At 41.9% G+C, this 14,814-nt stretch overlaps 1 protein-coding gene across 4 annotated transcripts in view; it reads right to left on the bottom strand.

The window, feature by feature from the left end:
* LOC122790092 (DENN domain-containing protein 1B-like) overlaps nucleotides 1-14,814 on the bottom strand; it is a 1,285,568-nt gene that overhangs the window by 427,798 nt on the left and 842,956 nt on the right. For all 4 annotated transcript variants that reach the window (XM_044057656.1, XM_044057657.1, XM_044057658.1 and 1 more), the window contains 2 exons: nucleotides 11,504-11,605; nucleotides 11,135-11,260 (listed from right to left, as the gene is read on the bottom strand). In XM_044057656.1, coding sequence (XP_043913591.1) covers nucleotides 11,135-11,260; nucleotides 11,504-11,605 — 228 coding nt within the window. The remainder of the gene's footprint in view (nucleotides 1-11,134; nucleotides 11,261-11,503; nucleotides 11,606-14,814) is intronic.

Here is a 14,814-nt window from a genome sequence, read left to right as displayed (position 1 = left end):
AATCGCTGCCAGTGTATCAGGGATATGTGTAAATCACTGCCAGTGTATCAGGGATATGTGTAAATCGCTGCCAGAGTACCAGAGATATGTGGAAATTGCTGCCAGTGTATTAGGGATATGTGTAAATCAGTGCCAGTGTACCAGGAATATGTGTAAATCACTGCCAGTGTATCAGGGATATGTGTAAATCACTGCCAGTGTATCAGGGATATGTGGAAATCGCTGCCAGAGTACCAGAGATATGTGTAAATTGCTGCCAGTGTATTAGGGATACATGTAAATCACTGCCAGTGTATCAGGGATATGTGCAAATCACTGCCAGTGTATCAGGGATATGTGTAAATCGCTGCCAGAGTACCAGGGATATGTGTAAATCACTGCCAGTGTATCAGGGATATGTGTAAATCACTGCCAGTGTACCACGGATATGTCTAAATCACTGCCAGTGTACCAGGGATATGTGTACATCACTGCCAGTGTAATCACTGCCAGTGTATCAGGGATATCTGTAAATCACTGCCAGTGTATCAGGGATATGTGTAAATTGCTGCCAGAGTACCAGGGATATGTGTAAATTGCTGCCAGTGTACCAGGGATATGTGTAAATCACTGCCAGTGTACCAGGGATATGTGTAAATCACTGCCAGTATATCAGGGATATGTGTAAATCGCTGCCAGAGTACCAGGGATATGTGTAAATCACTGCCAGTGTACCAGGGATATGTGTAAATCACTGCCAGCGTATCAGGGATACGTGTAAATCATTGCCAGAGTACCAGGGATATGTGTAAATCACTGCCAGTGTACCAGGGATATGTGTAAATCACTGCCAGTGCATCAGGGATATGTGTAAATCACTGCCAGTGTATCAGGGATATGTGTAAATCGCTGCCAGAGTACCAGAGATATGTGTAAATTGCGGCCAGTGTATTAGGGATACGTGTAAATCACTGCCAGTGTATCAGGGATATGTGTAAATCACTGCTAGTGTATCAGGGATATGTGTAAATCACTGCCAGTGTATCAGGGATATGTGTAAATCGCTGCCAGAGTACCAGGGATATGTGTAAATCACTGCCAGTGTATCAGGGATATGTGTAAATCACTGCCAGTGTACCACGGATATGTCTAAATCACTGCCAGTGTACCAGGGATATGTGTAAATCACGGCCAGTGTAATCACTGCCAGTGTATCAGGGATATCTGTAAATCACTGCCAGTGTATCAGGGATATGTGTAAGTCGCTGCCAGAGTACCAGGGATATGTGTAAATTGCTGCCAGTGTACCAGGGATATGTGTAAATCACTGCCAGTGTACCAGGGATATGTGTAAATCACTGCCAGTATATCAGGGATATGTGTAAATCGCTGCCAGAGTACCAGGGATATGTGTAAATCACTGCCAGTGTACCAGCAATATGTGTAAATCACTGCCAGTGTATCAGGGATACGTGTAAATCATTGCCAGAGTACCAGGGATATGTGTAAATCACTGCCAGTGTACCAGGGATATGTGTAAATCACTGCCAGTATATCAGGGATATGTGTAAATCACTGCCAGAGTACCAGGGATATGTGTAAATCACTGCCAGTGTACCAGGGATATGTGTAAATCACTGCCAGTGTACCAGGGATACGTGTAAATCGTTGCCAGAGTACCAGGGATATGTGTAAATCACTGCCAGTGTACCAGGGATATGTGTAAATCACTGCCAGTGTACCAGGGATATGTGTAAATCACTGCCAGTGTATCAGGGATATGTGTAAATCACTGCCAGTGTACCAGGGATATGTGTAAATCACTGCCAGTGTATTAGGGATATGTGTAAATCACTGCCAGTGTATCAGGGATACATGTAGATCACTGCCAGTGTATTAGGGATATGTGTAAATCACTACCAGTGTATCAGGGATATGTGTAAATCACTGCCAGTATATCAGGGATATGTGTAAATCACTGCCAGTGTATCAGGGATACGTGTAAATTGATGTCAGAGTAACAGGAATATGTGTAAATCACTGCCAGTGTATCAGGGATATGTGTAAATTGCTGCCAGAGTACCAGGGATATGTGTAAATCACTGCCATTGTTTTAGGGATACATGTAAATCACTGCCAGTGTATCAGGGATACGTGTAAATTGATGCCAGAGTAACAGGAATATGTGTAAATCATTGCCAGTGTATCAGGGATATGTGTAAATTGCTGCCAGAGTACCAGGGATATGTGTAAATCGCTGCCAGTGTATTAGGGATACATGTAAATCACTGCCAGTGTATCAGGGATATGTGTAAATCACTGCCAGTGTACCAGGGATATGTGTAAATCACTGCCAGTGTATCAGGGATATGTGTAAATCGCTGCCAGAGTACCAGGGATATGTGTAAATCACTGCCAGTGTACCAGGGATATGTGTAAATCACTGCAAGTGTATCAGGGATAGCTGTAAATCACTGCCAGTGTATCAGGGATATGTGTAAATTGCTGCCAGAGTACCAGGGATATGTGTAAATTGCTGCCAGTGTATTAGGGATATGTGTAAATCAGTGCCAGTGTACCAGGAATATGTGTAAATCACTGCCAGTGTATCAAGGATATGTGTAAATCGCTGCCAGAGTACCAGGGATACGTGTAAATCATTGCCAGAGTACCAGGGATATGTGTAAATCACTGCCAGTGTACCAGGGATATGTGTAAATCACTGCCAGTGTATCAGGGATATGTGTAAATCGCTGCCAGAGTACCAGGGATATGTGTAAATCACTGCCAGAGTACCAGGGATATGTGTAAATCACTGCCAGTGTATCAGGGATATGTGTAAATCACTGCCAGAGTACCAGGGATATGTGTAAATTACTGCCAGTGTACCACGGATATGTGTAAATCACTGCCAGTGTACCAGGGATACATGTAAATCATTGCCAGATTACCAGGGATATGTGTAAATCACTGCCAGTGTACCAGGGATATGTGTAAATCACTGCCAGTGTACCAGGGATATATGTAAATATGTGTAAATCACTGCCAGTGTACCAGGGATATGTGTAAATCACTGCCAGTGTACCAGGGATATGTGTAAATCACTGCCAGTGTACCAGGGATATGTGTAAATCACTGCCAGTGTGCCAGGGATATGTGTAAACCGTTGCCAGAGTACCAGGGATATGTGTAAATCACTGCCAGTGTATCAGGGATATGTGTAAATCATTGCCAGAGTACCAGGGATTTGTGTAAATCATTGCCAGAGTACCAGGGATATGTGTAAATATGTGTAAATCACTGCCAGTGTACCAGGGATATGTGTAAATCACTGCCAGTGTATCAGGGATATGTGTAAATCACTGCCAGTGTACCAGGGATATGTGTAAATCACTGCCAGTGTGCCAGGGATATGTGTAAACCGTTGCCAGAGTACCAGGGATATGTGTAAATCACTGCCAGTGTATCAGGGATATGTGTAAATCATTGCCAGAGTACCAGGGATTTGTGTAAATCATTGCCAGAGTACCAGGGATATGTGTAAATCATTGCCAGTGTATCAGGCATATGTGTAAATCACTGCCAGTGTATCAGGGATACATGTAAATCAATCCCAGTGTATCGGGATATGTGTAAATCATTGCCAGAGTACCAGGGATTTGTGTAAATCACTGCCAGTAAGGACGAAAAGTTAAGACCCGAGCATATGACAGGTGCCTTGTGCTGTAGGGAGAGCCAAAGGAAACAGAAAGGGGAGTGTTGTTAGGAAGGCAGTGATGCATTGTGCTGGATGAAGATTGATCCTGGAAGGAATGTACTGTATTATACTGAATTGTGCCCAGCTAAATGATCTGCTACAGTAGTATATTCCAAATAGGCAGCTACTCTCTGTAGAGATAAATGAATTATCTTAACAGCTAATGCTTAAAATGCTGCAGGTGTGGTGCTTTGTACTCTGCTTTGTATCTAAAAATCTGGAATTCAATTCCTTCTTCCATCAGGTAACAAGCTAGTTTAGAAGCCTTTAAAAAACACTGAAAACAATATCCTGTTCCACTGCACTTGTTAGCTCTAAGTTGACTTTTATTCACTAATTAATTTCTCTTTTCCACAATTAGCTTTACAACCCTATTAAAATTAATACTGACTACTGATGAGAAATTACCACTACAAACATTCATAATGCTCCAACTGGTGTTTGTCACTCTACAGAATAATGGTGCCTCCCTTAATCTTCCTTCATATTAACACATTCACTGACTGTGAATATTAAGATTGCATGCATTTAATCTGCTTAAATACACCTTATTTCCAGTTTATTACTTATGCAATGAATTATAATTTTGAACTTTGATTATTTTATAGCTCTGTAATTTGTTAACTCTGTTAAATGTTTTGTTGATCCAAGTATTTTTGTTTGTGTTTTGGAGTTTTCTTCCTGTGCCTCTGCTGAAAACAGGTTAATTTATATACAATCAGATATTCCTAGTAAGCAAATGTAAATAAATATATAAATACATAACTAACTAACTAACTTAATAAATAACCAGTACCTTCTGTTGCAGGGACACAAAGGTGCAGTGGAAGGACAAAGTAGGTTCATGCTAGGACAACTCAATAAGGAGGAATGGCAGTCATCCAGATCACTGTCTGCAGTTATGGATAACCTTGTCTATCTCCTGCCAGACTGACAGGTCTAACAGTCGTTATTAGCTGATATGGACAGGACTACTGATGACCGTTATCATCCATCCATTACTGTTTAAATTCCCCAAAAATAAAAACAATTTAAAGGGATACTTTAGTAATAAGAGGAACAGATGTTTAGGCACAGTACCTCATGATGACTTGTCTCTCCAAAGCTGGTAGATATTCATAGGATCATAGGAGGTTACTAGGCTAATGGCCCCAGGGCACTTACAAGCCTAGCTAAGTTCAACTCATGTTCCCAAGGGAGTGTGATTCAAACAGACACTAACATCAGCACCTAATTGCCCCTGTCCAAGAGGGACACAGGTGGGAAACCCCGGAGTGAATTTCCAGTTACATATCCAATCATACAAATTGCTCTTAAATAGGGCCAATGAGGGGTTTTGTTTAACATGAATAGGAAGCTCGTTCCAAAGGTGGAGCAACCTCTGTGAGACAAATGTGTCTCTCCAGCAAGTTCTGTTGATGTCATATACCAGGTTAAATGTCCTTTGAGAGAGTGACTTGTGTGCCATTTGACTTGCGAAAGTGCAGCATTTCCATTAAAGCTGGGTCAGAGATTGCTCAATATGCAGGGCACAGGTCACCTCTAAGCAGTCTGTATGACACAGAGTAAAGTGACAATGATTTCAGTCTGTCCGCATAAGACAGATCTTGAAGACCCTGAATTTTCTTTGTAAGGAACCTCTGTGGTCTCTCCAATTGCTGGAGGTGTTTGGAAAGAAACATACCAAAGGGAGAGATGTACTCTATTATTGGCCTGATGAGGGAAGAGTGCAGGGGGATTATAACCTCTTTTTTTCTGGTGGCAATGCCCGTATGAGATGAGCAATATAAAATGCCCTTCTTACCACTGTAGAGACATGGTGATCAAAGTTAAAGTTGCTGTCAACTTGTATGCCCAGATATCTCACCACTGACTGTGTGCATAGGGTATTGCTATTGATATGGTAGTTTGCAGGAACACCACCCTTTTTGAAAGGGATGATATTGCATTTTTTTGTGTTAAATTTAAGACCATGACTTTAGCACCAGTCATTACTCTGAGTAAGACTTTCTTGCAAGATGTTGACATCACTAGTTGCTCCCAGATTGTAGTTATCAGCAAACATTGTCATTTACAGTCCTTTAGTTTTAGCCTCGAAGCAGATTCCAAACAGTAGGGGTCCCAGACCCGATCCCTGTGGAACACCACTGGTTATGGGAATGCTGGAGGAGGTGGAGTCCCCTATTTTGACCATATGAGTTCTATCAATGAGCTAGATTCCAACCCACCTGACAATGTATGGGTTGATGCCCAGCTGGGTGAGTTTAGCAATGATGTCTGAGTGGGGGATTGTGTCAAAGGCCTTGGCTAAGTCTAGGTAGGTTGTATGCACAGATCTGCCCTCATCTAGGGCTTTGGTGACTATCTGGAAGAAGTCCACCAAGTTTAACACGCATGACCTCCCCCTGACAAAGCCAAACTGGGTGGGGTTGAGCATTTGGAGATTTCCTATAACTTTGTAGATAAGGTCCGTGGTGATTCATTCCATGGCCTTGCAGATAAGGTTGGTCAGGTTAATGGGTCTATAGTTCCCGGGGTCTGCGGATGCACCCCCTTTGTGCAAAGGGATGACAGTAGCTCTTTTCTATTCTGCTGGGATGAAGCCAGTGCTTAGGTTGTGATTGAAAAACGTGCTCAGTGGTGATGCTAATTTCTGTTTTAACTCATGTAGAACACAGCCCAGGATGTTGTCTGGTCCCATAGAGGCTGTGCCTTTGGCCTTGGAGAGAGCATTTAAGACCTCTTCCTCAGAGATACTAGGCAGGGGATAGGTGTTAAGCATGCTTTGGGGTATATGTGATGGGGACAAGGGACTGAACTTTTCACTGAACCTGTCAGCCAGCAGGTTTGCTTTATCCACAGGTTTTATATATATGTAGTACTTTTAACTACAAAATCTGGGCCTTATCATTGAGGTTACGGATGTTACTAAAGAGTGCCTTGTGGTTATCCTTAGTTAGAGAAGCTAATTTGGATTCGTAGTTAGCTTTGAAGGACTTCACTAGGAGTCTTATTTGCATGTTTAAGTTGAGGAAGGGGTGTTTCTAGTTTTGAGACCATTCCTTCCTACTCTTAGACAGCAATTTCTTTCTCCTATTGTATAGCCTATTAATGGCAGTTGTCCACCAGGCAGGTTTGTTTTTCCTTGAAGATCTTGCTTTTGTTCTATGAGATATGGCAGAGTCAATACAATTGTACAGGCTTAAACTGCTAAAACAGGTGGGAGAAGTCATTACACCTGGCATGCTGAGGAAACAGATAGAACAGCTTGTTTCCAGGAGTACATCTGAACACAGGGGTCCATGGCTGGTCTGTGAGGTACCTGAACAGATCACTGTGAGATCCTTCCCCATCTCATAAAGATCCGTTAGTCAGAAGATACGAAATACCATTCAAGGGGCTTGGGGGATTCATACTTCCAAGTGTGATAGTTGTGCAGAAAAGGGATAGTCACCAAGGGATACATGGCACATAAAGACATGTACTGCAAGTGGATTTTTGAATAATACAGACAGTATAAACAACCACAGTCCCATTGTCTTAGCCATCACCTTCACTAACCACTTCTCATGCATCTATACCCAGAATGTGTTAATTGATGCTATAAGCTTCATGCTGTAGTTCTGAGTTTGATTACTTTAGCCTGTACATGTATATAGTTCGACTCTGAGCAAGTCCCTTATCCAGGCCAGTGTTCCTGGGTTCCCAGTGAAATGATGCATGCATGCCTAGCTAGTATTAAATAAATAATGCATTCCAGTCAATTCACTGGGGTTTGTAACCGTGATGATAGGAGGTACTGCCAGCCATACCAGGGAGATGTAGAGCAGTGGATGTACGACTTGTGCCAGCACAGCTAGCTGGAATTTTGTAAATAATTGTATGTAATTAGTGTACCAAAGTGATCTGTACAGATGCTTGTGCTGACAATGTACTTGTGAGCTTTGCTTGTGTTAATTGTGTTAAAATGTATCCACAGTGCACCCTGCTGAAATTAAGATAAATGTACATGTATTGTGGTATCTGAATTAAATGTATATGTTTTAATAGAGGACATTGGCACAGCAAAGGTTATTAACTTTTGTAAAGAAGGGGGAAGTGTTGTAAATGTTTCTGGATCCTAGACATAAAAGCTCTAAATGTGTATTGTAGCAGTCTACTAAAGCCCTGTCTCAAACTTCAAATGGAGATATAATTCCCTTGATTCAGTCAGAAATATAGTGAAGCTTAGTTTAGATACTGTTTTTCTATATTTGTCTGAGTCTGTCCTTCAATGTCCTTTTCAATATTTTCTGCGATTTGAACTCTGCAGTCTACTGTGAACATATATTCTGTATCTTCATACAATTTTATTATTTATTATTAAATATGTGTAATACTTTTATCATGGCTGGTTCTTGTAGAGAGTATCTAACATTTGAGACCACTTATATTTATTTGGTGATGTGAAGGCTGCCAGCCTAGACAGATAGAATTTTATAGATAATTCTATCATTTGTAAATATGAATGTTGAACTACAGAATTGCTTTCTTAATTGAAAGGAAATACTGTGAAATGTTGAAATACAAGCTTGTTTTCTTAAATGAAAGAATATGCTGTAAAATGTTGAGCTTAAAACAATGTAGCAAGATTGCCCTCTGCTGCAAAGAAAGCTAAGTCAAGCATTTCTTGTCTGTCCTTTGAAGTTAAAATTATTTCATGTCTGTCCCTTTGAAGTTAAAATTTGGAGTCAATAAGTCTGGAATGAAGCATCCTGCCTATTGTTTTAACTTAAGGAATAATTACTAGAGTTTACATGTGGAATGTCTTTTATGGCTGTAGTTTCCTGCAGCTGAAATTTAAACAGAGAGAATCAGAAGGCATTAAGTATTTTTGTCTTGACCATCCAACTCATTAGCACTGCCTGTGTTCTATATGTAAGTTATCTTAGAAGTGTGTTTTCTCTTATAAGTAGCTAGAAACTAGAAAGATTAGACTAAGTGTTTTTTCTGTGGTGTCAGAACTGTACTACTGAATTATTTTAAGTATTTCTCTGTGGTCTCTGAACTCTTGACTAGCACTGTGTAGTAAGAAGTATTGTCTTGTGTTTTTATTATTTATTATTAAATATTTTAAAACCTTTTAACTATGGCTGGTTTGTGTAGAGATATAAGTTAAGCTCTAAAAGTACATTGCATGTATGTAAGGATCCTGTACCAAGTCACTCTAATAAGCTTTGACTATTTAGTTATACTACCAATTGGATAATAATATTGCACAGTAATAATTGGACATCCTTTTAAGGGCCTTTGAGTAGCTGATAATTATTAGTGGTGGTGGTAGGGTATTACCGTATAGTCTGGGAAAAAGGGGCACAGCTGGAGAACCTGTGCCAGCTTTCCCCAGGAGTGTCTGTGTGGTTGTATAAACTCTTCTCAAAGTGTGTGAGTGTGTGTATGTCAGCTACTTGGGCAGGGACATTAAGCACTAGTTGGACAGAGAGGGTGCTACAGGTTTTAGCTTTCCCACTAGGCTGGGATCTGGACCCTATAGCTGTGCTAGTGGGGAGTATTATTGGGGACCTAGACAGCAAGGGAGCAACCAGCCCCAGACTGACTGTGATCTCTGTGTGCTCTTAAGGGAAATTGCACTTTACTGTGTGTATTTGTTATCCTTTCCTCATATATGAGACACCCTCTCTGGTGTTAGTGGTGAGGATTAAGTCTCCTTGATTGCTGGGCCAGGGCATGGGAGTCACAGGTGACACTGTGTGGGCCACTCCAGAAGGTCTAGCCATCTTGGTGAACTACTACCATTTGTATTAATATTAATATTACATAGTGTAATTGGATACCCTTTTAAGAACCTTATAGTAACTGACTATTGGCATTGATAACTACCTAATAATCTGGGCAGAAGGGGGCATAACAGGTACATCTGTGCCAGCCTTTCCTAGGTGTGTGTGTGCGTGTGTGTGTGTGTGTGTGTGTGTGTGTGTGTGTGTGTGTGTGTTTATGTGTATGTGCGTGTGTGTGAAAAATGAAATCTTTCAGTGTGTGTGTCAGCTACTTGGGCAGGGACACAAAGCACTGAGTTTACAGAGAGGGTGCTGGAGAACTTGGCTTGGACACTTGGCTGAGGACCTAACCTTACAGCTGTACCAGCAGGGAGTCTTATTGGGGATCTGGAGGGAGACAGATACAGAGACATCCAGACCATGGGTGGAATGTGTTCCCTGTGTGCTCTTAAGGGAAACTGTACTTGATGCAGAGAGGTCTGCATCAGGAAATACTAAGTGTATCCATTTGTATTCCGAGTGAATGTCCCTCTCCGGTGTCAGTGGTGAGGATTCAGGCTCCTTAATTACTGGTCCAGTGTGGGGACAACACATAGTGGTGCCCGTCACATATTGGCAGAAGTGGTGGGCATCACAGCAGCAAATAAGGAGCAGGGAAAAAGATAAATTATGCTGTAATGCAAAAGATTTCAGTGGAAGCAATGCCACACACTTTATCTATCTGTCTATCTATCTATCTATCTATCTATCTATCTATCTATCTATCTATCTATCTACCTATTCATCTAGCTGTCTTTGTATGTATTTCTATACAGTATCTATCTTCTGTGTATATGTATCAGTGTCTCCTGTGTATATGTATCAGTGTCTCCTGTGTATATGTATCAGTGTCTCCTGTGTATATGTATCAGTGTCTCAGTCTACTCATCTCACGATGTATCTGTCTATTTATCTGTCTATCCCTTTTTATCTATGTATCTATTTATCTGTCTTTGTATGTATTTGCATATCTATATTCTGTATATATGTATCAGTGTATCCCTCTCAACTGTACAGATTATCACAGAATGTCCAGATTTTTGCCTCATATTTTTGGTCCATTTTTCATAAAATTGTGGTTTTCTGACAAATCATTGGCATGTCATTAAAGATTGAAGTCAGAAAATAATGACAGACATTTGAGTTTTGACTTCATACCCTACAGAAAATTCATGTTAACACAAAACCTGTTATTCTATCAACTTTCTAAGTTTGCAAGAGCAATATTTAAAAATTGTCCCTATTTTTGGTCCTTTGTCCCAGCATTAGTTATGGCTTTGTCCAGATTTCTTGGTCTAAGAAGTTGAGAGGTATGCAGTCTACCCATCTCACGATCCATCTATCTAATTGCTTGTGCGTGCATGTATGTATGTATGTATGTATGCATGGCATTATGTATGTATGCATGTATCTATGTGTCTGTCTATAAAGATACTGCTTTGGTTAGCACACAATATGTTCTTTGGGACAGTAATAATCAATACTTCACACTTCCGTTGGTAGAACAGTTTCCGATGTCAGTCTGAGGTAAATGTAGCTTACACTTCTGCATACTGGTCATCATTTACATTCTAGGACTTACTGGATTGCAGACAAGGGCATTTCTGTAACCACCAAAGAGAGTTGCTTGGGCTTTCAGGAATGCTCGAGCCACTCCATCTCCTGTTGCTGCAGATTGTTTCTTTAGCTTCATCTTCAGTAAGGAGACCTACGGAGAGGAGACATAAAGGGCATAATGACAGGCATTACAGACTGTGATGGCTGGGAGAAGGTTCTGCTTCTAATCTGCTAAATCTAATGACTCGGAATAAACCAGATCAAAACCATCCCGATAAATGATGCATGTCAGTATCCCTCCTAAAAGGTCAAAATTTGCTCCCCAGTGAATACCCCATTCCTGAGTCAGATAACTCTCATTGAATTTGATGTGCTTAATTTACCAGTTACTCACCACTTCAGTGGGCAGCTTTTCTAGGTCATCAAAAGGTGATTCCAGAGTGTTGCTATCAATGTTCAGCATTACAATGTCTTCCAGTGCTTTGCTTTTTACCTTCTGCAAGTCAGATGACAAAGCTATATATTAGGTTGTGCAGTGTAACATAGTATTGTACATCTGGCTGTAGTGAAGTATTTTCAGCTAAGTGTGATGTCACAGAAATGTATCTCCCTAGCTTTAGCTCATTCATAAATACATACATAGCAGAGTCCAGCAGGGCAGTTAGAGTAACAGTACTAATCGAGAGTGCTCTCATAAAAGCAAAGTACTACACAGAGTGTTTGAGAAGGCAATGAAGTAACAGCTACACTTGCAGTCAACAGAAGAAGGTAAGCACTTGCACCACACCACACTCATCACATAGTCCCACTAAACCTACACCACCAGAATCCACACATAGAAACACAAAAGTATTCACGGAGGCTCTCAATAATAATCTGGTTAAGCAACAGAGACCTCCAAAGCAGAAATGCAGGTAACCTCCACCCACCAACATAACACAAATGACACATAGCCCACAGACTCAGTGTGCCACTCAACCACAGCCCATAAGGCAAAACAACGCACCCAACACACTAGTCATAGGTGACTCTATAGTCAGGCACACTGATGTCCCACTCCCCAGGTTAAACAAGGAGAAGGTTACTGTCAGCTGCTTGTCAGGTGCCAGTATCCACCACATAACCCATGCACTCAGGTCACTCCACAACAAGTACAAATATGACTCTGTCATCATCCATCTTGGTGTGAATTACCTGAGACATACCTCCCTGGACTACATGAAAAGAGACATGGAAGAGCTCTCTGATCTTGTAGCCCAGGCAGGTATGACCCTAGTCCTGAGTAGCATCCTGCCATCACCCAGAATGATACCGCAGTACAAGGACAAAATGACTGACTTCAACAATTGGCTAAGGATCTGGTGTCATTCTAAGGGGATCCAGTATCTGTGTGGGGCGACATGGTCGACAGACCACAATGCTTTGCCAAAGATGGCCTGCACCTGTCACTCCTGGGATTCCGGATACTGGCTAAGGCTCTTGCCGCCCCTATAGTGCCTTTTTTAGGCAAGGTTCAAATGACAAATTCACCACCATAACAGGAACAGGCAAGCAAAAACTGAGGGTAATGCTACTCAATGCTAGAAGTCTAAATCTCAAAATGTACTCCCTCAAGGCACTCCTTAAAATGGAGAACATCAATATCTGTGCAGTGACTGAGACCTGGTTCAAGGCTCTAGAGAGCACCCCTGCATTACCAGGCTATAACTCATACCACACTTTCCAGCCACCTAACCTGGACCAGAACACCAAAGGCAGAGGTGTGTCCATATTCATTAAGGATATCCACACCTCCAGGCTAGTTGCTCAGCATAATGCATCCGAGGTTATCCAAGTGCAACTAACTCTGGGCAAAACTGCAATCCAAATTGTAGCTTGCTACAGATCCCCCACCATGCTGCAGGATTCCCACTCCTCATTTCTAGATATACTGGAAAATATTAGGGTTCAACCAAACACCCTAATAATGGGCAATTTCAACTACCCCACTATTACCTGGGAAAACTCCTCATGTACCAACTCCTTTGCTCAACACTTTCTGGAATTCATAAATTCCAATGCCCTGGATCAACGTATCCACACCCCCACCAGGGGCAACAATATCCTAGACCTAGTCATTACCAACATGAGTGACCGGTGTTCCACACCTGAAGTCAACTCCTCATTGGTCAGATCCTAGCATAAGCTAATCACCCTAGATATCCACATCCTGCCCCCACCCCCCATTAAGGAAACCATAGTAAAATATTTCTCGAAAGACAACTTCATGCTTCTTAAGATAGAAGTGCCGAACTTCGTGACACCCATGCAGATGGACAATACAGTTATGACTGCTGAATCCTACACAAATGCACTCTATAAGCACTTAGACGAGTGCATGGATTATGCTATCTCAAACAGAACCAAGACGCTATCCTCCAAAAAAAGGAAGCCAATCTGGTGGTCCCCTGCCATAAACAAACACTACAACAGAAGGAAGAAACTGTTGCAAAAGAGAGTAAAATCCCATGAGTGGAGGAGCTCCCGGGTCAGCTTCAGTAAGAAGCTGAGATCCCTTATAAGATCCCCCAAAGCTAGCTACAAAAACAAAATCACCACTGATTCTAGGGACAACCACAAAGCATTCTATAGCTATGTCAAGAATCTCAATGTCAACACCCAGATCTGCTCTGAGTTACAGCACAATGGCACAAAAATTACAGAACCAACTGATATTGCCATCATCCTGGCAGATAGGTTCAGTGCTAACTTTACCCCCCCCCCCCAAAGGGCCCATATCAATACAGGAAGAATGTAGAGTCCCTCTAATCACAATTACACAGGTAAAAGCTGCACTCTCTAAAGCCAAAAACACAGCATCTATGGGACCGGACAACATCCCAGGCTGTGTTTTACATGAACTTCAGAATGAACTGGCTCCCCACATAAGCACCCTGTTCAATCATAGCCTCACATCAGGCTTTGTGCCCACTGAATGGCACACAGCAACAGTTATCCCACTCCACAAAGGGGGAGCCACCACTGATCCTGGGAACTATCGCCCTATTAGCCTGATGAGCCTGGTCTGTAAGGCCATTGAATGTAGCATCATGGAACTCATAAACAAAGACATTGGTAACCTCCAAACTCTGGATCCCACCCAGTTCGGGTTTGTGAAAGGCAGATCATGCCTCCTAAACCTGATCGACTTCTTTGAGGCAGTCACCAAAGCCGTAGATGAGGGTAAGGTGGCTCACACAACCTATCTTGACCTTGCCAAGGCTTTTGACACCATCCCCCATTCTGGAATTATAGCAAACCTCACTAAACTAGGTATAAATCCTTAGGTCACAAGATGGGTTACCAACAGGCTCACTGACAGAACCCACACTGTAAAAGTTGCAGACTCCAAATCTGACTTCAATCCAGTGACAAGTGGAGTACCACAGGGTTCAGTCCTGGGACCTCTCCTATTTGGTATCTACTTCTCTGAAGTACAGGCTAACACAGAAGGACTTTGGCTAATGAAGTTCGCAGATGACTGCAAACTAGGAGCCATAGTTGAGTCCCCAAATGATGTGGACATCCTACAAAAGGGCCTCACTGAGACAGATGCCTGGTGTCAGAGACATGGCCTCAAGCTCAATGCCAAAAAGTGTACTGTCATCCCCTTTGGTAAAAACTCTGTACCCATGAACTACCATATAGGTGGCAGTCTACTTAATG

Source organism: Protopterus annectens, chromosome 15.part0, assembly GCF_019279795.1.
Source record: "Protopterus annectens isolate FY-2018-M chromosome 15.part0, PAN1.0, whole genome shotgun sequence".
NCBI lineage: Eukaryota > Metazoa > Chordata > Ceratodontiformes > Protopteridae > Protopterus > Protopterus annectens.
Note: the sequence above shows the minus strand (reverse complement) of the source record. Positions and strands in the feature narration are given on the sequence as shown.